This window comes from Lethenteron reissneri, chromosome 26, assembly GCF_015708825.2.
Source record: "Lethenteron reissneri isolate LAM-NWPU_2019-01 chromosome 26, ASM1570882v1, whole genome shotgun sequence".
In the NCBI taxonomy this organism is placed as follows: Eukaryota; Metazoa; Chordata; class Hyperoartia; order Petromyzontiformes; family Petromyzontidae; genus Lethenteron; species Lethenteron reissneri.
Genome location: NC_083804.1, coordinates 25,176,075 through 25,200,890, shown reverse-complemented (window position 1 = coordinate 25,200,890; position 24,816 = coordinate 25,176,075). Strand labels below are relative to the sequence as shown.

Below are 24,816 nucleotides of genomic sequence, written 5' to 3'. Positions count from 1 at the left end.
TTGTGCTGTCGCTGGCGCCCGCTCACCACTACCTGGCAGCAGTTGTTGATGCCCTCTCCCCTCTTGTCTGGTTCCTCCTCGCGAGGCGTTCTTCTCTCAACAGGGAGTGAGCAAATACTGTGCGCATTACAAGTTTAAATTATATAAAAATTACATTAACCCATGGTAGTTGTACTCATGATGGGAGTTGTACCAATGGTGATTATTAATGATAGTGGTGATGCTTTAGTGCTGTGGGTGCTGGTGGCGATGGTGGTGGTGATTTATTGGTGATGTAAATAATTTTAGTGATGCATTTGTGTGTTTTATAAGTGGTTAATGTGGTGGTGGTAATCATCGTTATGGTTGTATTGTTTTGTTCGTGGTGGTGAGGTGATTTATTATATTCATCATTGTGATGTGGTTGATAGCGGTGGTTATGATGATCGTGGTGATAATGCTGATTGTCATATATCTGGTGGTGGTGAAAAATAATTGTTATGGTGATTATAACGACGGTAGTGGTCGTGGTGATGGTTGTGGCATTTATGGTGTTCGAGGTGGTAAGTGATGAGGGCGACTGCGATGGTAATTATGATGGTGGTCGTGGTGGATGGGCGATCGTAGTTTTGATAATATTGATTGTATCATGATCATGCCGGCAGGGCCTCTGGTGGGGTATAACGGCGCTCGCGTCGCTCATGCGGGGTGCATAGGGGTGTGGGAGTGGACGTGCCTCGGGCCGTTGCGATAATCTAACGATCGCCTCGCCAGGGGCAGGGGCTGTTTTTATCGCTGCCAATCAACAGGAGACATGTGGAAGCTGATGCTGTTGCCCTCACTGTGTCTGCTGTGTACACAGTGCTATGCCAGTGGAGACGTCTGACATTGACAGCAGCATTTCGAGTGGGCACACCATCAATGTTAACTACACTCGGGTTTTATGTTTCGGCATTTACAGTGCGTCCATTGGAAGTTGCAAGTGCATTTTGCTAAACCAGGTGAGACCTGGGTACCATATATGACAAAAGCAATAACGTAAAAACAAATTACAAACATAAAGCAAATTAAAATCATAGCAAAAGCATCCAACTTCAAATTAGGTCAAACAACTGCGTTTCAGAAAAATCGAAAACAGTGCACATCTATGAATCGCTAAATAAAATACATTTTTTGCTATGAAAGTTGGCTCGGACAAATTACTTTTAAAGTCTTCATATTTACATTAGGTTGCAGAAACATCTGAATGTATTTAGTGTGCTTATTACACTAATATATACACAGACAAGGACATGTGTCACAGACATTGATTTACCAGAAATATAGAGCACTGCTATCAGCTATGACGGCGAGGCTCTTCACTAACACTTGGGATCACACTCAAATGACCAGAAGGCTAACCACTGGTGGCTCGCACTGATTCTTTGAGTTGGACTACAACCATTCAGGTGTTTTACGAGCTCTAATGTTACTTTAGCAGATGTTATCATTTGGTTACCCAGTATTACAGTTGATATGCCCATATAATATTTTTTTTAAAGCTGTTTACAGTTTCAGACTTGTAGTAATTTTACTACAGGTGCAAACATTAGTAGGGATGTTGGTGGTTCGAAGGCTCAGGTAAGCTCCACAGTTTCTGACAGGAGTTTGTAGCAATGTGCTGTGTCAGTGAGGGTGTCTAACGTTGACCAAAGCCGTTCACTTATGGATAAGACGACATGTTACAGGTTTCCTTGCAACTAGAATATGGTGTGTACTGTACTATCTCTACGGCAACATATAGAGTGGTTGCTCAGCGTTATTACCGCTGCTAACCCTTACTTGGTAGCATTCGTGTTGTTTTTCTGCACTGAACTTGAATTGTGCTTCATTCACTTTCTTGTATCTGTATCAGATCTTGCTCATTCATTGGCTTAGGAAACAACTGCAGCTAGTTACAGTGCTGCAATTCAATATAATGCAGATACACAGCTCCCCAGTGTTGAAAAAGTGTAAAACAAACATATATCTCTGGTTGTTTGGAAAATGCAATAGTTTCTATATTATATTATAAAGTTTTGCATCAAACTAAAACTCGTGTCTCTTGAGTATGGTTCTAGCCTATAAACATCTTGTAGTTCAAGCAACCCTGGTTCTGCTGATGAGATGCTGGATATTGAACTGGTTTGGGGCTTTAAGTTTAAGTTTCTTTTATTTGTTACACGGATTATCTTTCTTAGCCAATTAGCCAGCCTATTTTAAAAGGGATATGCATACTGCATGAGCACAGAAACAACCAAACAAAGACACAAGCTTCGATTTAAAGCTTTCGTGGCTGCAGGGATTCATCTTCTTGGTTCTTTTGGTAAAGTCACGTAGAAGGGAAATAATAAAATAATAAAAATAAAACATAATAAAATAATTCTCACGACGTTTCGGCCACAACGCAAGCAGCCATCCTCAGGTGAAGACCAGGTCTGTCGGGGAGACAGCGTCTTCACCTGAGGATGGCTGCTTGCGTTGTGGCCGAAACGTCGTGAGAATTATTTTATTAAGTTTTATTATTATTATTATTTTATTATTTCCCTTCTACGTGACTTTACCGAAAGAACCAAGAAGAAGGGGAAAAGACACAAGCGTCATTATTACAGAGAACGAGTACAGGGCTAACACACGGTGTACTCAACGGTTGTAGATGAAACACGGCATCAAAAACAGTGCAAATGTTATATGCAAATGTTTTGTACAAGTGTATACAAGCTCTATAGTTTAGTCAAACAGTGACATAATCAGACGCAAGTCGAAAAAGACAGTGCAAACTTGTGGGAGGAAGAGGCGCCATAACAAGTTGGGTACAGGTGGAACTATGCTCTGTATCTTGGTTTGATGGGGAAGTAAAGAGGGGGAGTGGAAGGAAGGGATCCAAGCTTATATATGAGGGCCAAGGGTATTCCAGAAACGTGGAGCAGCAACACAGAAAGACTTGACCAAGCAAAATTCGAATAAGGAGGTGCTTACGAGGCAATTGGAGGGAGTTAGAGGAACTAAGTGGTTCTTTAGGTAATTGGCGGATTTGTTTTAAGAGGACCTTTAGGATGAAGACAGCCCAGTGATGGTCTCTCCGGATATCCAGGTGGACGGGTTTGAGCTAATGTACATGTAATGTGTCCAACTGAGTCGCAGACTTTGTTCCTTTTAGAGGCAACACTTTTATTTCATAACAAAAGGGGTAATTGCCCTTTTACCAGACTACAGCGATTTACTGCTACGAAGGGTCGATCCCTCACTCGGGTCTTCCGACCACGTGGTTGCCTCGTAGGATGGAGAGCTTCAGCTTGAGATGTAGAGCCTCCCACTTGTACATGTTGAGCTTCCAGCCTGTAGAATGCAGCGACCCCAGTCCCTCTGACGGACTTGCCTTATATCCCTCTCCGGTCAGGGCCGCTCGGCCACGCCCTTGGCCCGGCCTACCTTGCTGAACATTCTTGTTCCCTCTCGATCCTTTTCAAGAGCTCTCTCCGAACATGGGATCACCCACTAGTCTCCCCACCTGGTGCCTGCTGTGTGGACATTCCGGATCACGTGTGTACGGGGTCAACCCAGAGTGCCACGGCCCGAGGAAACCCTGCCCCTGGGCTGACACTCACCCCCTCCCCCTCGGGGGAGCCCCCACTACACACTGTGTGTGGTGCCCGCACTATCCCAGTACTCGCCATGCCCCGCTAGGGCTGGTATTACACACAGCCATCCACACGGTGCTGTCCACGATGTAGGAACATCGAACGGCATGACCCTTCCAGGCCAGCACCATATAATGACATCCCTGATGTTACTACATACAGGTTGCAATATAATTTCAGGTACGGGATGTTTAATGTTATTTCATTTACCGTTTTTTTGGCTAAAGTAAAAAAAATGGTGTCTGAGACCTCAAGGTAACATTTATATAACAATTTTTTTTATAACTTTGTTGTTTTGAGGAATCGGAGGTGAATTAATGCAGATGTAGAGACGTAAATAGCGTCTCTACGGCGTATAAGCCGACTACAACCACAACTGGTAAATTAGTGTGCACGTACCTCTCTATGGGGCCGACAGAGACATGGCGGGGAAGCAGGGCATACAGAGCAGGGTCCCATCTCAGAGAGAAAGAGGGGACGTGCTGACACGGAGTAGTGAAGGGGGCCCGGAAACGGGGGCCCAGAGGACATGTGACGCTAACTCCGGTTCTGTCACAAGAGACCGAGGAAAGGGCGTGGCCGGAGGCGGAGCAAGGCCACGCTCGAGAGAATAAGAAGGACGGAGGCGGAGCGATCAGGGTTGTCTGGCGGGAAGAGCTTACCATGTGGCATTGCTTCGGGGGTCTTGGAGCGTCGGTTGTCAGGACTCGGTTTACATAAAGACCCCTTTGGAGGTCTAGAATAACCCCGAGTATTGTTAGCCCGTAGCCCTGTTCAGTTAATAAATCGTGGTGCCTCCAGACTTCTGTGTGTGCCTCGTGAGATACACACACTACATCTGGTGCCAGAAGTGAAAATACTTTATAGCTAGGTGATGGCGTAGTCTTAAAATGTACACCAGAAGAAGACAACCTACCAGGGCTTCTTCGGAGGAAGAGGCCGAAGAGGGGGGGATCCCCCAGACAGCTCCGGGCAAGGCGGCCCCGGAGATGGACCGTGAGGGGTTTGGGCCTGTGGAACAGCGCCAGGAACGCGACCTCGCCACGCCACCAGCAGCGGGGAGACACAGGTGGGCGCATGGCCAGCGCTTGGCCTACCTACTGTCCGCTATGGCAGTACTCATCGTGGAGATGGACCTGGGCGAGCCGGCTGAACGAGTCGGAGGATCGGAGCCGCGGGGCGAAGACTCTGCTGCTACGTTCCGCGCGCGTGAAACACGGGAAGCGTGGGAAACGCTGCCTGCGCAAGCGGCCGCCATTTTGAGCGGTGCGCAGGACAGGGTTCCCGCCATCACGCCCTGCTCTGAAGAGGCGCCTTCCCTTTGTCGCGGCAAGCGGAGATTGGGTGGCCTTCAGCCGCCGCTTCACTGCTACTTGCGAACTGGTGGGATGAACGGAGGGGGAAGCGCTGTGTGCGCTCCCAACGGTGTTAGATGACGCCGCCTTGGGAGCATTCTACTCCATTCCAGCTGGGGATTGGGTGACGTTGGTGCAAGCTTTTCAACAGATGGAGGGGATTTTCGACACGCCATCTAACATGCGCCATAAGTTTGCTGCGCGGAGGCGCGAGAAAGCCGAGACGCCTCTTGTCTTCCGCAGCGCGCTTTTCTCGCTGGCCCAGGCGGCGTACCCAAAAATGGACAAGGACGGCCATGATGCATTGGTCTTGGATCGCATGCTGGGGTCTCCAGGCCCACCTCAACATCAAGCGCCGTTCGAAGGTGGTGGCGTGCGCGGGTCCTGCTGAAGATGCAGCAGCGTCCGAAGGGGTCGAGTCCTTCCAGGCCTTCGCGTCGCTCAACAACAGCGGGTGGGGGAAGGCCGAGATGGGGCGGAGGGATGACCGTGATCGACGGACGGGGGCCTCCTCCAGCCCCGGATTATCCCCCGTCGTTTGTTTCAAGTGGGGCCTTCCAGGCCACATCTCCAAAGGAAGCCGGACCGACCGTGGGAGAACCCCAAGGACGCCGTCATCCTTCAGCCGACCCTCTTCCGCTCCACAGGGCCCCCATGCGAGTCGTGCTGCACCACACACCTGACCCTCGCACTCACTCATTCATCCGGTCCGTGCATCGGTCTTGATTCGCGTGTGGCCTGTCCGCTTGGGGTGCAGAGCTGGTAGTTCGGACATTGGCAGTTGGCGGATGGCCACGGCGACCTGGTCAGTGGTCGGCGTTGGGCCAACGCATCATGGCGGCATCCGCGCATCTTCGGCCGTCAATGACATTGTGCAAGGGATTGAGGTGCGGATGCTAATTGACACGGGAGCATCCGCTACCATCATATCTGATATTATTTTTGACTGCTTACCTGCTAAATCCGTCCGGTTGAAGTCCCGTGCTGTGCGGCAAATGGCGGTTCTTTGGGCATTATGGGGCAAATGTCAGCTACCGTGGCCAGGCGATATTCAAATAACCGGCCCGGTATTAGTTTTGAAATCGTTGGCCGTGCCTTGCCTGCTCGGAACGGATTTTCTAGGGAAAATGCCCCTCAAGATCCTCATTGACCGGGGGTGCCTGGAATTGCCGTCCGGCCGTAGAATGGCCTTTTTGCCCTCCTCCACTTGACTGTGTAAAGTAAATGCGGCGATCCCGGCACTTGTGCGGGAGACAGTTAAAATTCCCCCTGTAGCGCAAATGCTGGTGCCCTTGCGCCTCAGGAGGAAACTCGATGGGGATGCCACCAAGGGAGGTGTGAGCCGTGGCCTTACGTTGGTAGGGGCCCAAACTATCATCAGAAATGACCAGCAGCCTTTCATTCAAATTTTAAATGCTGGTCTTGGGCCCACTGTCATACAGGCGGGCACAGTCCGAGCTCGTGCATTGCCAGCAGATAGCGATGTGGTAATGACGGACCCCGACAAGATGGTCGCAGCTGCGGAGCAGGGTGAGAGTTGCGACGACGCGTGGGTGGACACACTCTGTGCTGAAAGCCCTGGCTTGTTGGGGGTGCAGCAAATCCAAATACGACATTGGCCTCACGTCGTTGGTACACCATCATATCGACACAGGCAATGCGGCCCCCATTCGTCAGAACCCGTACAGGCTGAGCCTGACTGAGAAGGAGCATGTTCGCCATGCAGTCGGGGAGATGCTAGCCGCGGATATTATCGCCCCTCCAACAGTCCGTGGGGGGCTCCAACTGTCCTTGTTAAAAAGCAGGATGGCACCTTGAGGTTTTGTGGATTTCCGAAAGTTAAACAAGGTATCTGTTGCCGACGCGTACCCACTTCCACGGATCGATGATTCCCTGAATGCTCTGTCAGGGGTGCGGTTCTTTTCTACCCTTGACTTGCTTTCTGGCTTTTGGCAGTTCAAAGCCAAAAACGGAATTTAGAACTCCCCAAGGCTTGTTTGAATTTAATTGCCTTCCCATGGGACTCCATTCCAGCCACATTCCAACGGCTTATGGAATTGGTTTTGGCAGCGCTCCAGTGGGACTCGTGCCTCATCTATCTCGATGACGTCACACGTCTTTGCACGTACATTCGAGGAGCTCCAACAACGGTTGCGAGCCATCTTTTTCTTAATACGGGCAGCCAATTTAAAATTCAAGCTGCAAAAATGCTGCTTTTTGCAGAGGTCGGTCCCATATCTGGGCCATATTGTGAGTGAATTCGGAATACCGACAGACCCCGACGAAACGGCGTGTGTGCGTACGTGGCCGACCCCCAAGACGGTGGGTGAAGTGCGAAGTTTTATAGGGTTTGCCTTCTATTACCGTCGATTTGTGCCCGGCTTTGCGACTATGGAGTCGCCCCCATTTCGTCATGCCTCACGCATGACGAATGGGGGCGACCCCAGATGGAGGACGCCTCCCTGCTCAAACTGCGGCGCCGTGTCGGTAAGGCACAGGGTCAGGGTAACGGATGAAGAGTATCGCCGTTATTCCTTGACGGGGGCTTGCTGATGAGATGGGACGAGGAATTCCATCGATGCACCCTACAGCGATTGGCAAAAGCTAGGGAGGCGTCTCTGAGCAACTCGGCCTTGCAGCAGGCGGCCAACAAACGCCTCGTCAGGCCCCACCAGTCCACGACTCGATGGATGCAGGGGACAAGGCATGCCTCCACTGCCCCCATGTCCCGATGGGTACCTCCCCAAAATTAGACAAACCATCGCAGGGCCCGGTCGAAGTGGTGGAGGTGAGGAGTCCGCCGTGCGTGCGGATTCAATGTGGTCGCCGCCGCTCGTTTGTGTACCCGTCGCGGCTAAAAGTTTTTTTCCACCTGCCCATTAGTCTTTCATCTCTACTTCCCGAGGGCCGGGTGTCTGGTCAGTCCGATGAGCTGGGGCGCGTCGGCTGATGTCCTTCCTCAGGACAGTTATATTGTTCCGCCCACAGGGTCCAAGCGCCTAACGCCCCCAATGTCGCCGGTAGTGCCGGCCCGGGGTGGATGGGGGAGTCCGGATCCGCCATCGCCTGACACCCCATTGCTTGGGGGTTCTTCGCCTCGGGAGGTCCCGTGCTCATCGAGTCATCTTCCGGCTGTTCCCGGAACGTCCAGGGGGCCCGCACCCTCCTCGCTTGATGACCCGGCATCAAGGACTCTGGAAAAGACTGCTCGATTTAAATGACCATCCTCCGGCGTTAAAGTGCACCTATACCCGTGGTCCGCGGGCGCCACTCGAGCCAGATGGGTCAATGGCTGACCCGGGCTCATCTTGTGCTCGTGTGCGGTGTTACATATGCGGGGTGTGGTTGTGGGCTTGTCTGGGGGGTGGGTCAGCCATTGTAAATAGTTGCAACTTTTCTTTTTCCCTTCCCCTCGTACGCTTCTTCTCCCTGGTCCTGATTTTGGTGTAAATATCGTTTTATTCCTCGTTGGGATTATTTATTGTTGTTGTTGGTGCGTTAAAAGTTGGAGGCCCACACGTTGTGTGGGTTTTATGTCGGTCAGCTGAGATGGCTGAGTTTCATAAAGGGGTGGGTGATGTTTAGACGTAAATAGCGTCTCTACGGCGTATAAGCCGACTAAAACCACAACTGGTAAATAAGTGTGCACATACCTCTCGATGGGGCCGACGTAGACGTGGCGGGGAAACAGGCCCTACAGAGCAGGGTCCCGTCCCAGAGAGAGAGAGGGGACGTGCTGACACGGAGTAGTGAAGGGGGCCCGGAAACGGGGGGAAAGGGTGTGGCTGGAGGCGGAGCAAGGCCACGCTCGAGAGAATAAGAGGGACGGAGGCGGAGCAATCGGGGTTATCTGGCGGGAAGAGCCTACCTTGCGGCGTTGCTTCGGGGGACTTGGAGCGTCGTTCGTCGGGACTCGGTTTGCATAGACACCCCTTTGGGGGTCTCGAATAACCCCGAGTATTTGTAGCCCGCAGCCCTGTTCAGTTGTTAATAAATCGTGGTGCCTCCAGACTTTTGTGTGTGCCTCGTGAGATACACACACTACACATATATAGCAATCGGAACATGACTAATAGGTTGTGAATGGTGAACATAGAGGCCATTATTTGGGTAGTTTGTTCATTAAAATGTTATTTAACCTTTTCAGCGTTTAACACGTAGGCTTTTGCGACCAGTATCATCCATAATACAGGTTTTTTGGGTTAGATCGCGTAAATTTATGCATAATCTACATAATATAACCAACAAAACCCCCTTAAACATGTATTATGGATTTTTGGTGTTAATAGTTAAAAAATGGCTGCCCTGCAGCTACGGATTTCGTATTGAGTTCCAGGTGTTTGTGAGCTAGGTCTTATAAGTGTTTTGAAAGCGATTACTTTAATTGGTGATTTTGTTCGGAGAAAATTATTTGTTCTATGCATTTATGAATTGTACAATATTATTTGCCTCCTTTTAATCATATAATTTGATATAACAATGTATAAATGTATTACTATTATAAGTAAATACTGTACTATTTAATATATGTGTAGTGACTGGTAATGTCACTACTTTACACACGCACATGTGTGACGTCACTACTCGGGCGGAGCGTTACTACCCTGCGGGTCCACACACATGGACGGAACACACATGACGTCATCCCGGCTAGTGGTGGGAATGATGTTAGGTCTGGACTCGGGAGGCCACAGGGGGTGGTGTGAGGCCGTGGCACTCTGGGTGAACCCGGCCGGACACGGGACCGAAACCCGGTGGGGGGCCGGGGGCCCCGGGGCCACTTTAGGGGGCACGTGGGAGCCGAGGGGTTTCGGAAAGGGCTCTCGAAGGAAGGCGTGGAGCCCGGACACGCCGAGACCTATATAAGTGGCCTCATCTCTGTATTCGGGGCTGCCTGTATGAAGAATGAAGATGAAGCGTGAAGACGCCAACAAGAGTCAAGCCTCAGGTCAGCGGACCCGCCAGTAGCCCACCTGGCTGGGTCACGCTAGGGTATCCGAGAGTCAGTGCAAGAGAGGACGTTGTGTGTTAGTTGGAGAAGACGGTGTGTGTTAGCGAGAGTAGGACGGTGGTTACCACCCTATGTAACACAGTGTTGGTGTTAATAAATAGTGTTGCCTCCCAAGAAGTTGTGTTTGCCTATCTGAGCCCACTACATATGTATAATTATAAAGGGAAAACCGGAGATGGGTGAAGTTTGATTGTGCTACAATGTACACTCAAACTTTGCCCCTCGTGGATTTGACTGTTTATGCCAAATTTCTTGAGGTATATTTCGCCGATTGTGTCCCTATTGCTTGACCATTCGCGTTTGACCACAAGATTCCTGTGTGCATTGTAAAGAAGTGCTGTCCTCTAACTGCACTGCTCGCAATGATCCTGCTGCATAAGTTAGTGGATCATGGTTTTGGTGATTGTGGCTATTTTCAAGAACACAACCCCCGTGTTGGGCAAATATTTGGTGTATTGATTTTTAAATGTGCCGTTAAACATTTCGACCACTGAAAAACACAAATGTGTTGATGCTCTAACAGTCACTTTAATGAGGGCTCGCGATCGCGGCCGCCCGCGCGTCGGCCTGACGCACGCGCGGTAGCGCGCACGTACGCTCGCGTTAGAACGAAGCGGCATTCATGAATCCTCATCGGTGCTCGAGTATGGACGCGTGAAGCACGCGCTCCCGGGTCGCGCTCACAGCAGCGGCTGGCGGGGCCGTTTGTTAGGGGGCCGAGGGAGCCGATGGAGGGAGCCGGGGGAGCCGACGGGGCCGGGGGAGCCGGGGGGGGCCGACGGAGCTGGGGGGGGGGGGCGACGGAGCCGGGGGGGGCGGACGGAGCCGAGGGGGGGGCCGTAATGAAAATAAAAAAAGATGGCCGCCTGGGGTGCGCGCTCCCGACGGAGCCGGGGGGGGGGGGGGGGGGGGGCCGACGGAGCCGGGGGGCAACGGCGCGAGCAGAGGGAGCCAACACTGACTTTCTCACACATCATACACTGATTCACTCACGCATCATACACTGACTCACTCACACATCATGCACTGACTCGCTCATCATGCACTTACTCACTCACACATCATACATTCGCACAACCACTGACCCATTCACTCATCATACACAGGTTCACTCATCGTGCGCTGGCACACTCACATTGCCGCTGACTCGCTCACACATCATACACTGACTCATTCATCATGCGCTAACACATCGTGCGCTGACTTACACATACACTCACTTACACTACCACTGACTCACTCACACATCATACACTGACTCACTCACACATTATAAACTGACTAACTCACACATACACTCACTCACACTACTACTGACTCACTCACACATCATACACTGACACACTCATCATACGCTGACTCGCACATCATACGCTGACTCGCACATCATACAGTCACTCATGCTGCCGCTGACTCACACATCATACACTGGGATTGTCATGCTGCCAGCTATGGCTGCAAGTCTGGTCATACGTGTTATGTATATTGTTTATTGTTAAATTTAAATCACAGTTCCTATGATTACTGTTGTTACATTACTCTTTGGTTCTTTCGGTAAAATCACGTAGGTATAAAATAAAATAAATCACAAATCAAGATTGTTGTTACATTATTTTATAGCTTTATTTTGGTGATTCGAAAACATGGTTAATATAAATTGTCTTATGGTTGTTGTTGTTGGCTTGCACCACATTGTGATTTTTGCACACAGCGTTTTAAAACGTTTTTTTTTATATTTGCTGGTTTATTCCAGGATGTTTCTGTTGGGCGTCGTCGCTTTGGGATGTTCTGTGTTCATATTTTGTTTGTTGCGGTTCCACCCGACTCAAGAGCCGCATGGGTCACAGGGCTATACCTAATAAATGGAACTTGAAAACACTGCCTGGCTGTGTGCACCTCTCCCTTCGACAGACACGCAACTCGCTTGTGGCGGCGTACTACACGAACCGCGCGCTCTGCTTCGTCAAGCTTCAGCAGTGGGAGAAGGCGGTGTCCGATTGCAAGCATGCGCTGGAACTTGACAGCCAGTCGGTCAAGGGCCACTTCTTCATGGGCCAGAGCCAGCTGGAGCTGGAGAACTATGATGAGGCCATCGCCAACTTGCAGCTGGGTCTGCACATGCACCAACTTGCATTTTGCACACGTACACCAAGCTTGTACACACTTACACACCTTTCCGGGTAACTTATATGTCCAACATTAGCTTGCAACGACTTTCGTTGATTTAAAAGAGCACATTTATCTGGAAACAAACTTAGCCATGCTTGGTGCCACTCAAAAGCCAGGCAAGAGGTGGGCCTTTAAGTGTCTCTTAAAAGGAGATGTAGATTGAATGCTACAAATGTGCAGTGGTATGGCGTTCCAGACGGTGGGGGCTACTATGGAGAAACGACGCCTGGCAGTGACCATCGTCCTGGTCCTCAGTGTAGAGAGGAGGTTGTGAGTCGCGATGCTGCTGTTACTACTGCTGCGGGGATTCTTACCGTGAGCTCTGGTGCAGGGTGAGAGGAGTGAAGAGAGACACGGTGGACGACCGAGTAGAGGTACGGTGGTGGCACAGGCAGGCCATGTTGTAGCTCGACCCTGCCGGAGATGATAGGAAGCCATTGGAGGGAGCGGAGGAAAGGTGTCGAGTTGAGGATGACCGTTACGGAGGATGACATGGGTAGGATATTTTTGCAACTGTTGGAGTTTCTTCAGGTTACTTTATGAAGATCTAACAAGGATGGAGTTGCAATAGATATATTATCAAGCCACATATGGAATGAAGGCCTCCAAGCCATGATGTAACAATCCATTTAGCACCTGCACACAAGCAGATTCCATTAATCTGTCTTTGTGCTGAATATATTTTTAGTGCGTTCCCTCCTTTGGCTGTCACATTATTAACTGTTAAAAAGTTAAGCAGGTTTGGGCAGGACACATCGCTTGAAGGTGTAATAGTGCTGATGGCATGGTCGCTAAAAGAGCGTGCATCCAAGAGGATTGCCATCAAGGAGATGGAGTGATGAGATAAGTTCATGTGCAGGAAATGAAATGGATTTTGGTGGTACAGGACTGCGATGAGGGATGGTGAAGGTGTGGGGAGGCCCTTCATCCAGCAGTGAAGAGACAAAGGTTGATGTTGATTTGTCACCGTTGTCCACTGTTAATTATTAACCCTCCACTGCCATGATTGAGTTTTTTTGGTCTATCGTGGCAGAACCTCGGTTGCTTTAACAATTTACACTTACCTACTTTATATACTGTACATATATCAAAATTTAATACATTAACTATTGAACCTTCTGGATAAGTGAATTCCAGTAACATATTTTTTTAAGAAAACAGTCCCTGGACCGGTTCCAACATTCTCATCAGCAAGATGTTGTCGCCTTGCTGATAGATTTCAACCGAGTAACTTTCTGTTACAAGTCACAACGTGACATTGTAGGGCCCAAATGAATTAAGCTTGAGCAAATGACCAAAAGAGACAGCACTTAATTACCATGGTTAGTGTATATATGTGACAATATTAGTTTGGAAATGTGTGCGTGTGTATTAACCGTAAATATATACGCTGTGTAGTTGACAGTGGTCGCAAAAGATCCAATTACGGCATTCAGAAGAATAGGCCATTGTGTGCTGGCCTCTTCTATTATAAAAGCCCGGCGGTCCGTTTGTCCATCAATTAAATTATAAGAGCCTTTCAGAAGGCCTGAATCAAAAAGTTATACAAAGTGGACCCACCCACCCCTGGATGTGGGGGTACAAAATGTATCCACCAGTTTTCCAAAAATTGTCGACCCCCCTCCGAAAAAAAAAATCACTCCCCCGCAAAAAAGAAATGTATTTTCTCGGCATATATTCCTATGCACAAAAGAGTCCAGATTTATTTTTTAAGGCAGGAGTAAGAATAAGGCAGCCATAGGCCGCCGACATTCTAGTGATCTAAATTTGACATTCATAAATTACCCGCTCATTACTCAATTGGGATTATACACCACAATAATTTCCCCTGACTGTGAGACTAATTTACTCTATGAGATCTCTTTTACCAGTGGCAAAATATAGTAGTAGGTTTTTACCCTTTTAAACTGGTACAAAACTGACACCTTTATTCAAGGCATCATGTTTGCAATAACCACAACACAAGTAGTCAAAAAAGCAAACAAAAAGAAGCAACTCTGATAATGATAATAATATGCACTGTCTTTGAAGTTGATTGGTCCACACCCGAGACGGCTTTCTTTAGAGCCTAGTCCCCATTGGTGTTGGACCAGATGACACCAGTTGTACGCCTTCTGGTGTCATCTGGTCCAACACCAATGGGGACTAGGCTCTAAAGAAAGCCGTCTCGGGTGTGGACCAATCAACTTCAAGGACAGTGCATATTATTATCATTATCAGAGTTGCTTCTTTGTTTGCTTTTTTGACTACTTGTGTTGTGGTTATTGCAAACATGATGCCTTGAATAAAGGTGTCAGCTTTGTACCAGTTTAAAAGGGTAAAAACCTACTACTGTGAGACTAATGTTCACTTGCAGGCTGGTGCTGAGTCACCTTGTGCCGCAGAGGAACACAGCTGCCTTTAGGGGGGTCCACTAAGCTATAACTGCGCTCTGGGATTCAGTGTTATGTTATGGGCACAATATAAATACTGCACATCTCGTGAATAAGAGCTTCGTATCTTATCGGATTCTTACAGTCTAAAAACATATTCTGATTCTGATAAATGCAAATATTATTCATTAGGTCTGTACATCTTCTAGGATTATTACATTGAGGTAACAATTGATACACAGATGATGAATGAAAATACCTGCAGTAATTCAACAGGATAAATGGTATACAGGGTGCTTTAAAAATGTTAACACTTATATGGGACTATCGTTTTTAATGGAAAAAGAACGGATAATACACTGTAACATGATAACATATGTATTTTAATAGCTTCAAAAAGTCAGTCTCCACTTGTTCACCATCATTGTCAACACATGCCTGGATTCTTCTCCAGGTGGTCTCCAGAGCCCGGAGGCACATTTCTCGTGGTATTGTTGCAAATTCCCGGAAGTGTTAACATTTTTTGGAAGCACCCTGTATTGTGGTAGTTGGTAGCGGTCCTATAGATAACGTATGTTGTTGCAAAACCGGCACCCGATACAGACACACAGTCTGGCGACACTGTAGATTAGAGCTGCCGTCTTCCATCCAGGATAAGCACGTGTGAACTGCGGCCCTGCCGCTCTTGCCGATGTGTCTCCGTGTGTCCCTCAGCGTACAGCCTTGCCAAAGAGCAGAGGCTGAACTTTGGGGATGACATTGCCAGTGCGCTACGGATGGCCAAGAAGCGCAGGTGGAGCAGCTTGGAGGAGAAGAGGATCCAGCAGGAGATTGAGCTGCAGGCCTACCTCAACAGGCTCATCACGGAGCAGAAAGAACGGTAGGCAGGTGTCACCATTGCCTTCTTGTCGAACATATTTCTGTTGATAAAAATAGAGTAAAAGTGTAAAGTCACAGTGATTTCTTGTTCAAATGAGCATTGAGAAGATGCTCATCTCCTGAGCCATTGGTGGAAATTCTACATTCCTATAGTGGATGCGAGTCTATCCATAGGACTCCCACTGTTAAATTCTTCACAAAGTGGTACCCATTTAACAACCCTGGAGGGATGATGAGCTGAATCAACCTCTCAAACAGCATTTATGTTCACTCTACCACTTGGCCACCAATCCTATGACCAAATCAACTGGAATGCACCAGATCTTGACAGAACTTAGACGCTAAGCAGGTTTGAGACTGGATAGTGCTAGGATGGGTGACTGTCATGAACAGATCTGTAGGGTTATTTGTTGGGCAGCAAACGGCAGTGCAAAAACATCAATCGGGTTTCTCTACTTTCTGTGTTCCCACATCTATGCTCCCCACCTCCAGCTCGCAATGACCAGTGTGGTGAAATATGGTAAAATAACTTCCACAACCCACAGAGCTTGAGGTGGCCCTCATCCAGCAATGGATTGATCAAAATAAGACTGCAGATGCATATCAGGTACTGTAGTGATCGCAGTGTAATTGGGATCATTTTTGTATATTACATTTGATCATAGTGAGATGTATCTGGTTTGTTTAGCTACATGTTATTTTCCCCATATATATATTTTTTAACAAAGTGTACCTCTTATGCCATCAGAATACTTATCATAGGAGAATATATTTCAGTTTATGCTCTCTTTTAAGAACTGGACCGTGTATGCTGGCAGTGAATGAGGCCACACAGAGGGTATTATGTTACGATGTGTTATCAGCACTGAAAATGACATAGTTGTAGAGGTCAACGGTTTTGGTTTAATCTTGAATGTCATTTTAGTAATCTTGGGCACCGCATCACTGAATTGATTGTGGTTGAGTGTTTGTCTTACAATATCTTAATTGAATGTTCTAAGAGAATCAAATTTGTTCCACATTAGAATCTGCTGTGAGACATTTACGTCTTGAACTCTGTGAGTGCTGGTACCCAGCCACGTTATATTTTGGACATTTAGTGCACCTGTCCTATTGATAGACTAACCACTGTCATAGGAATCTTTAATTACCACTACTGGATCTGGGCTGTAATCAGCAGATGAGCACCACCAAATGCTCATTTTAACACAAAATCAAGTTTATGGTACTGTTGTATAAATTTATGTTATGTTGTGCCAATATTTAAGCACAGTACGAAACATGAGTGTAATGAATAGGGATCTAACAGTGTTGTATTAATATAGATTCTTCTAGCTTGCGATACATGCATCAGATTTCCTGTGTAATAATCAATGAGTATGTATTGTATGTAATGGGTTTGTGCGATCCCTGGGGTGGCTAGAGACCACCACATTCGCTAAAATGAAAAAAATACATAATGGAACCTTTTTGCCAGTATCAAAGTATGACAAAAAAAATAGGTTTTACCCTTTCTAGCAATAAAAACACGTCTTAAGATGTTCAAATACTAAATAGAGACCTTTTGCAAGGAATCAAGTTTGCATTAACCACACGTACTTGTGGTGAACATGCAAACAAACATGCTCTGACAATAGATGATGCAATTTCTTTGAAACTGATTGGCCTACACCAGAGACAGCCTTCTTTAGGGCCTAGTCTCACCAGTGTCAGATTACTTGCAAAGGGTTTCAATTTTGTGTTTGAACATCTTAACACCTATTTTTATTGCCAGAAAGGGTAAAACCTATTCTTATTTTTTCATAATATATACATACATAACCTTGAATTGAATCATGATCCTGAATCTAAGCATATCTGTCTAATCAATGCATGACAGTTAAGTTCCTTCCATTGAAATAGTAATGGAGCCACGGAAAGCCAGTGAGTGGAATTTTTGAAAAATAAATCTTCCCACAATGCATTGTGCCAGCAACACGAAAAAATGTTACTCTCATACAAATGAGTTAATCAGCAACACTTTCGGTTATTTAAGTTTTTCACTGGTATTGACAGACTGAGTGAATAAAAAAACGGTTTTATACTCTGCCCCGCAGGGAAATAGAGGCATATAAAGAGAAGATAAAGAATGAAAAAGAGGAGCAATTGACATCTGACGATATTGAAAACATCGAAGGCAAGCATGTAAGTGGGATGTGAACTCTGCATCCATTCACTGCGTGGACATTTGGTGCGCTATTTCATATTCTACTTGTATGTCTGACTTTTGCACTGTCATAGACAGTTTCTAGTGGATAGATAATTATTTTATGTTGTGAATATGTATTTGCATGTATTATATTATTATGACTGCTCTCATAACTTTGTGAACCATAGCACCGACTGAATTCAAAGTAGTTGTGATTATAAAGCTGTGCATGTGTAATGCGAGCGTAAATGGGGTTGTTTCTGGGCTCTGGTCCAATCGCACGGCCCGGGGTATTGGGGGGCGGAGCCTGGTCTGCGGGGCGTGTGGGAGGGGCCACCGTTCACCTCGGCTCCAATGGGAGGTGAGGTGAATGGGGGCGGAGCCAGCGGGGTAGTATGGGAAAGCCGGATCTGACGATCCGGAAGGGGAGGAGTCAGGGTCATGTGGGAGGAATGTATAGAAGGGGGAGCCCGGAAGAGATCGGGGCAGTCGGGAAAGTTAAGAGGCTGAGCCACGTTGGGTGGTGAGGAAAGATCCGCGCCATCGGCCACGTGGTCGAAGGACCTCAGCACGCCGTCGGCCAGCGGTGTGCGGAGTGCGGGAATAGAGGAGCTAACGGAGGAGCGTGCGGGGCACGAGAGAGAGAGAGAGAGAGCGGGCGTAGCACGCGAGAGAGAGAGCGGGCGTAGCACGCGAGAGAGAGAGAGCGGGCGTAGCACGCGAGAGAGAGAGAGCGGGCGTAGCACGCGAGAGAAAGGGAGCGTGCACTGGGCGCGCGCGAGACGACACTGATCTGAGAGGAGGCCAGTGGGGGGTGCGGAGAAGAACCTAAATTAAAGACAAGAGGAGACCAGCAGTGCCTGACGGAGTCTTTTATTACACATGCATACTGCTCTTCAAGATTAATTTTTACCATTCCAATCATTTCAATGGACTTTAATGTGGTTTACAAATTCCTTGCATCAGCTTTTGCACTCATGTTGATTGGTTATAAAACTATCGACCATTTACATCCAATGCCTCCATCTGACATGTCAACTCTGTTCCCAAATTTGTTTTTTCTAATCAGTTTGGTGATAATGTGTTGGTTGTGACTGATGCGAACATATGGATTTTTTTTCACATTATTTTAATTAGTCTTCATGTAAGCTTGCAACTTTAAAAAGAGCACACAATAAAGACAACGACCAGCAATTTTGTTAAATGTGATTTTTTTATCGCATTTGCTGAGCAAAGGTCCAACATATCAAGCATCCAACAACAAACACATGCATGTCAAGTCTCACAGGTTGCTCTTGCGACTCATGGTATCCATCTCCACCCCCCCATTATCTAGAAGTAGCCTTGCCCTCATCTGCTTGACGATTGAATGTTTCTTTTCCTCCAATTCTCAGTTTCTTAGGGTTTTCCCAAGGTTTTTCTGTCAGGGTTTCACTGACTTGAACCCTTTGGGGTTGACGTGTGTTGAACATTTTTTTGTGTGAGATGGTTCTAAGTGTTATCGTTTTCTTGCATGCAGCGTGCCAAGTGAGCGCGAGTGTGTGGCTATATCTCCATCGTACCCAAGAATAATTTAACAATCACACAGGCGAGGGCACGTCTACTTTTGGACAGTGGGGTTTTACCATATATAAAAGTTGCAACAGATACACGTTTACACATTTGTTGAATAGAGCAAGGTTATAAGAAATTGTGAAATTGTTTCCAAGTTGGCACTTGTTTATCTTGACAATGCACATGACAGAGTTTGTTTCGAGATCTTAATCTGTTTTGTTTTCTGCCAGGACAAGTGGATGAAGGAGCTCAATGATCTGTTTTCGCAAGTGGATGAGAGACGGAAGGTATGCTGGTATTTTGGTATTAGCGAGGCCTGTCGTCTGTATAAAATCTGTATATCTCAAAAACCTCTAGGGTACTTCCCGACAAGGTAGAACTCTGAAATTTGGTACATAGGTAGCTTTTAGGACACAAATAACAGGAACAATCTGAAAATCCAAAAATTAACATTTTCAGACCCACAAATCTCTATTTTTAAATGCCCCATAAGCATGTTTGTGCGTGTCATTCAGAAACAGTTCAAATATAATATTGCAGTTTTTTGTTGTTTAATGGAGCGTGAAATGGCAAAATAAAATTAAAAGCGAGAACCATTGATATAAATATTAATTCAATCTTTACTTATTCATTGTTTTTGAGATATTTCGGATTAAAGCGGGTTTGAATGAAAAAAGTACGCATTTTGTGATGTTCAAACTCGAATAATTCGAAAACGGTAAAACATAGGAGTTTCCCCTCAGAATATTAAGTTAATTATTTTTGTTCTTTAAATTGAGCGGTTTCTGATGGGTACATCTTGAAATATAATAAGTTGAATCAAGTTGTCAACAATTTCTTTTTGTGAAAAACTATATATATTTTTTAGTAGTTGTTAGTGTCTGGTTGTAGATAAAATAAAATAAAAATCCTATCAGGTTCATTTGTATATTTATTGCCTGGCGAAGACAGGTTTTATGAACTAGTATACATATATAACACAAAGCTCGTATTGTTGTGGAGAATGAGTAACTAAAAGAATGAGCAAAAAAATGCGCCTTCACTTATCTATCCCTCCCTTTACTTGCATTCTCCACAACGACGCTGATTATTTTGTCTTATGTGTTACATATGTGTTATATATGTTTCTGTTGAACTAGGATCCATAACTAACATGGAGGGTCATTTCTAATAAACATTGGGCAATTTAGCAATGGTTTAAGCATGCCTGACTGTGGTGATGAGACACTATACGTTGAAACCTGTCGTACATTTTCTTGTGTTGAATCATTGCTGCTGCAATGCACTCCCAGAAGGGGATGTGTCCCTGATGGGATGGGTAAACAAAACTTACATTTTTTACGTGGAGGGACAGAATGTGGAGGTGTATTGTCTGCTTATTTATTTTCCTATTGTTTAGAGCCCACATGGCAGTGGAGGAGCTGGGAGATCCACTCAGCTTGCTGCGTTAACGTTTTTCCTTAGCCAACAATAATTTTTAGAGCGCTTGGAACATAGCAACTGCCAGAAACAATCTGGGTATGCATCTTCTTGGTTCTTTCGGTAAAGTCACGTAGTAGGGAAGTAATAAAATAATAAAACATAAAACAATTCTCACAACACCAAAATTATCTATGGCAGCATATAGTGTGGGATAGACCCGTGTGATGTAAGGAAAAAGTTTAAAAAGTTTAGCTGTAATGTATTACTTACGGTTGGTATCTCAGCTTATTGAGTGTATTTGGCATACTGATGATACTATGAAGTTTATACATTAGCTTGTTACGTGGTTGTTTGGTTTCTGCAGCTGCACACTATTAACATTCCTTCCCTTTGTTGGTGCTGCCCCTGCCCCCTCCCTTTGATGCTGCTAATCCTGCATAATGCATGGGCATAATATGAATTTGAAAACCCCCCGCCCACCTCCCACGCATTTCACAATTAGCACTATTCGCATTCCTGCATTTCCCATAAATATGCTAAATTCCTCTTCAAATGCAAATTATTTTGTCAAGGTGCTCTTCCTCCTTGCTCCCAGCTTAAATAGACGCTCCAAGCCTAGGACGTGTCATTCAGACTCTGTCTTATCGACAGACATGTTCTTCACCTGAGGACGGCTGCTTGCGTTGTGGCCGAAAGGTCGTGAGAATTGTTTTATTATGTTTTATTTTTATTATTTTATTACTTCCCTACTACGTGACTTTACCGAAAGAACCAAGAAGATGGTATTTTATTTTTTGCGAAAGCTTTAAATCGAAATTTAATCTGGGTATGCATTTCATGCTAGCAGCAAACATGAGTCGGGGATGCATACGCAGCTGTTGAACACGTGACCTAAGTGTTTGATGTACAGTGTATAGTGTCACAGTAATTTTTTTCTTGACATTTGCTTGATCACAACCGTATCGGAGAGATTTTTGAGAACCTCAGTGAATACTTGAGATATTCAGAATGCAGAATGCAGAGACATCCTGATCAAACTTTAATGTGAGTAATCAATCACCGGTGCATCCTTGCGTGCACATGCCTGCCCATGGTACACAATTGTCTGCCGGAGCAAATGTTTGATGCAGTTGGGTGCAACAAAATCGAATGCAGATAATACAGAGCCTGCTCAGCCTCCAATTACAGTAATAAGCTGCTGTATGTATTTCGGAAGTGTGACCGGAGGGTGGCATAGTGGTGCAGTGGTGACACTTATGCATCACAGCAAGAAGGACCAAGGTGTGATTCCCTACTACTGTGTGGAGTTTGTATGATGTATGAATATATTTTGAACTTCTTTTACATAGCCAACTGTGCTAATCGGAATTGGCATTGAGGTGATGCTCATCTCACGTTTGCAGCTCTCAGCCTGTAGCAGAAACTCCACATTTATATGGTGGGGCTGAGTCTATCCATAGGACAACCACTGTTGAATTTCCCACCGTGGTACTCATTTAATGACCCCATAGGGCTGATAAGCTAGCTGAATCAAACCCCAACGAGGATTTGAACTTGCAATTGCGAGCCGCTCGCTTGAGCTCTGATACCTGGTTGGTTTTTCAAGGATTTTTTTGATGATGGAATATCTATTTTGGTCAATATTTAGCTGTCTTTCCATCTTGCATCTCCCGATAAGTGTGTTATAAAATTAATGCTTATTTTTGCTGATGTGCACATAGTTGAGAGTTTTTATTTCAGTGTGATTAAATTCATATTGCTTGGTTGTTCATTGCAGACTCTCACCCAACGCCAGTTGTAACGCATTAGAATACGCCGTCATTGCAGACTATTCCACGATTGGCATTGCCAGATTCAAACACAGGGTAGTCTCACACACAGCCAGCTTGTAATAAAGGAAATCTTTAAATAATACAAACTTCAGAGAACGACATTACCCACCACATCCACAGTGAGGAATTTGCTACAGAGCTTTTTATACTATGGGGACCTCATTTGCCAGTAAAAATATGATAATTGGTTCTTTACCCTTCTATCTGGCAACAAAACTGACACCTTTTTGCAAGGAGTCATGTTTGCATAGACCACAATACCTGCAGTCATAATACAAACAAAATAACATAACTCTGATAATGTGCATAATTTTATTGGCAAATGAGATCCCCATAGTGTAGATGCTTGCCCCGAGCTCTCATACTCTGATGGTGCATTAACCTTGAGTTGTGCGCCTTTTGGCGTCATCTGGTCCAACCCATATGAGACTAGGCTCTAAGGAAAGCTGTCTCGGGTGTGGACCAATCAACTTCAAGGACAGTGCACATTATCAGAGTTATGTTCTTTTGTTTGTATTATGACTGCATGTATTGTGGTCTATGCAAACATGACTCCTTGCAAAAAGGTGTCAGTTTTGTTGCCAGATAGAAGGGTAAAGAACCAATTATCAGAGCTTTTTATGTCGCTCAATAGATGTTATGAACAGATGTTGACATGCTCTAATTTAATTACTCCCCTTCCTGCGACATTTAATTTGTTGGAAATTAATCTCTTTACCAAAGTTTAGCTCACGCAAAGTTATATTGTAACCATTCGATTGTTATGACATGAGCTGAGAACTCACTTAATATTTGTGCAATGTGCACAATGCATGCAATTATGGTCCCTTGCAAGGTCTAAGATTGATTTAAAAGTCGCTAAGCTCTGGTGTTTCGTTTAGTAATTTTAAAACGTGTCCATCATTCTTTTGAGAGGACATTAAGACATTTATCTCGCTGTGCAAGACATTCACACATTATAAACCAAACCTCTTAGAGCTCCAACGGAGATATGGATGTTTACCCATACACGAGTTTGGGTACATATTTCCTTTTTTTATTAAACCAATTGAAAATAACTTTAATTTTTTTTTCAGACTTTGACCATTTACTACTGTTAGGAGAGACAGTACTGGCTTCTTTTCCAGTAAGGTGTCTTACAATTAATGTTCCAATGTTCCAGATCAGAACCATACACAAGTGTGTGTCCACAAGAAGCAGGCTCACATGAGAGCCAGGCCACTGAGGGTGTGTGTGCGTGTGTGTTTCAGAAGCGCGATGTGCCGGACTATCTGTGTGGAAAGATAAGCTTTGAGCTGATGAGGGAGCCTTGCATCACGCCCAGCGGCATCACATACGACCGCAGTAACATCGAAGAGCACCTACAGGTACTGCTGCTGTTCTTGCTAATAAAGGATACCATTTAAAAAATATTTTGTGTGTGTATTGTACACCTGCATCTCTCTGCTTAGATCGAGGTATTTTGAGTGAGAGCTGCTTCATTCGTTGTCAAAAGTTTATTTCACCAGGTAAAAACTTCAGTCCACATGGACTCTTTTACAAGGTTGACCTGGTCAAGGTGGTGAGTTAACAAGTTATTTGTTGTTGTATCATAAAGAGGTGGATAAGAAATAAGAGGCAGATGAGATCAAATTGGAGTGATTTTGAAAAGGTGAGCATGATGATGAAAAGTGAGACAAGTGTGCCAAAAAAATAAATTTTTCATACTCTGGTTTTTTCTGTAAAGTCACGTACTGAAAAAACCAAAGAGTATGAATCCTTGCAGTCACGAAAGCTTCAAATCTAGAAAGAAAGTTTCAATCAGTGCATAGTACCTGTTGTGATGCATGGTTCAGAAGCAAGGTCATTCATGAAAAATATAAAACAAACATTTTAAAGTGCACAAGAAGCATGGAGAGATGCATACCTGGAATTACATTGAGAGACGGAAAGAGAAACACGTGCATTAGAGCATACGCATGTTAATGACATTATTCACACTGTTAAGAAATGTAATTGGGTTTTTTTTGTATTCAGGTAAAAAATCTATGTAGAATACAAAAATAAACAATGGAATATGTTACACTAACATTTTTTGTAAGTAATTGACATTATTCAGACCTTTGAAACGTGTTAAGCAAAGAAAAGATATTTGAAAATATTGAATATACATCTTTATTATGCCATTCATACCTTGTGTAAATCAATACCCACTTATAAAAATAAATTAATAAGAAAATACCTTTAGAACTCTTATATTGAATGTGTAAAATAAAATGTTCTACTTTACTTTTATAGCATCACATGGACTTGATTATTTGCTTGAATCTATTCATGGGAAATACATATTCATAAATTGCATGTATTGAGACTATTAAAATGTAAATATTTCCATTTCATACAAATATTATGGATGC

General features: G+C 45.4%; 1 protein-coding gene across 1 annotated transcript in view; it reads left to right on the top strand.

The window, feature by feature from the left end:
* The window catches only part of STUB1 (STIP1 homology and U-box containing protein 1), a 28,138-nt gene that overhangs the window by 1,392 nt on the left and 1,930 nt on the right, over positions 1–24,816 (top strand). The window contains exons 3-7 of the mRNA XM_061560683.1: positions 11,916–12,114; positions 15,260–15,425; positions 17,521–17,608; positions 19,397–19,453; positions 23,671–23,787. Of these exons, the coding sequence (XP_061416667.1) occupies positions 11,916–12,114; positions 15,260–15,425; positions 17,521–17,608; positions 19,397–19,453; positions 23,671–23,787 (627 nt within the window). The remainder of the gene's footprint in view (positions 1–11,915; positions 12,115–15,259; positions 15,426–17,520; positions 17,609–19,396; positions 19,454–23,670; positions 23,788–24,816) is intronic.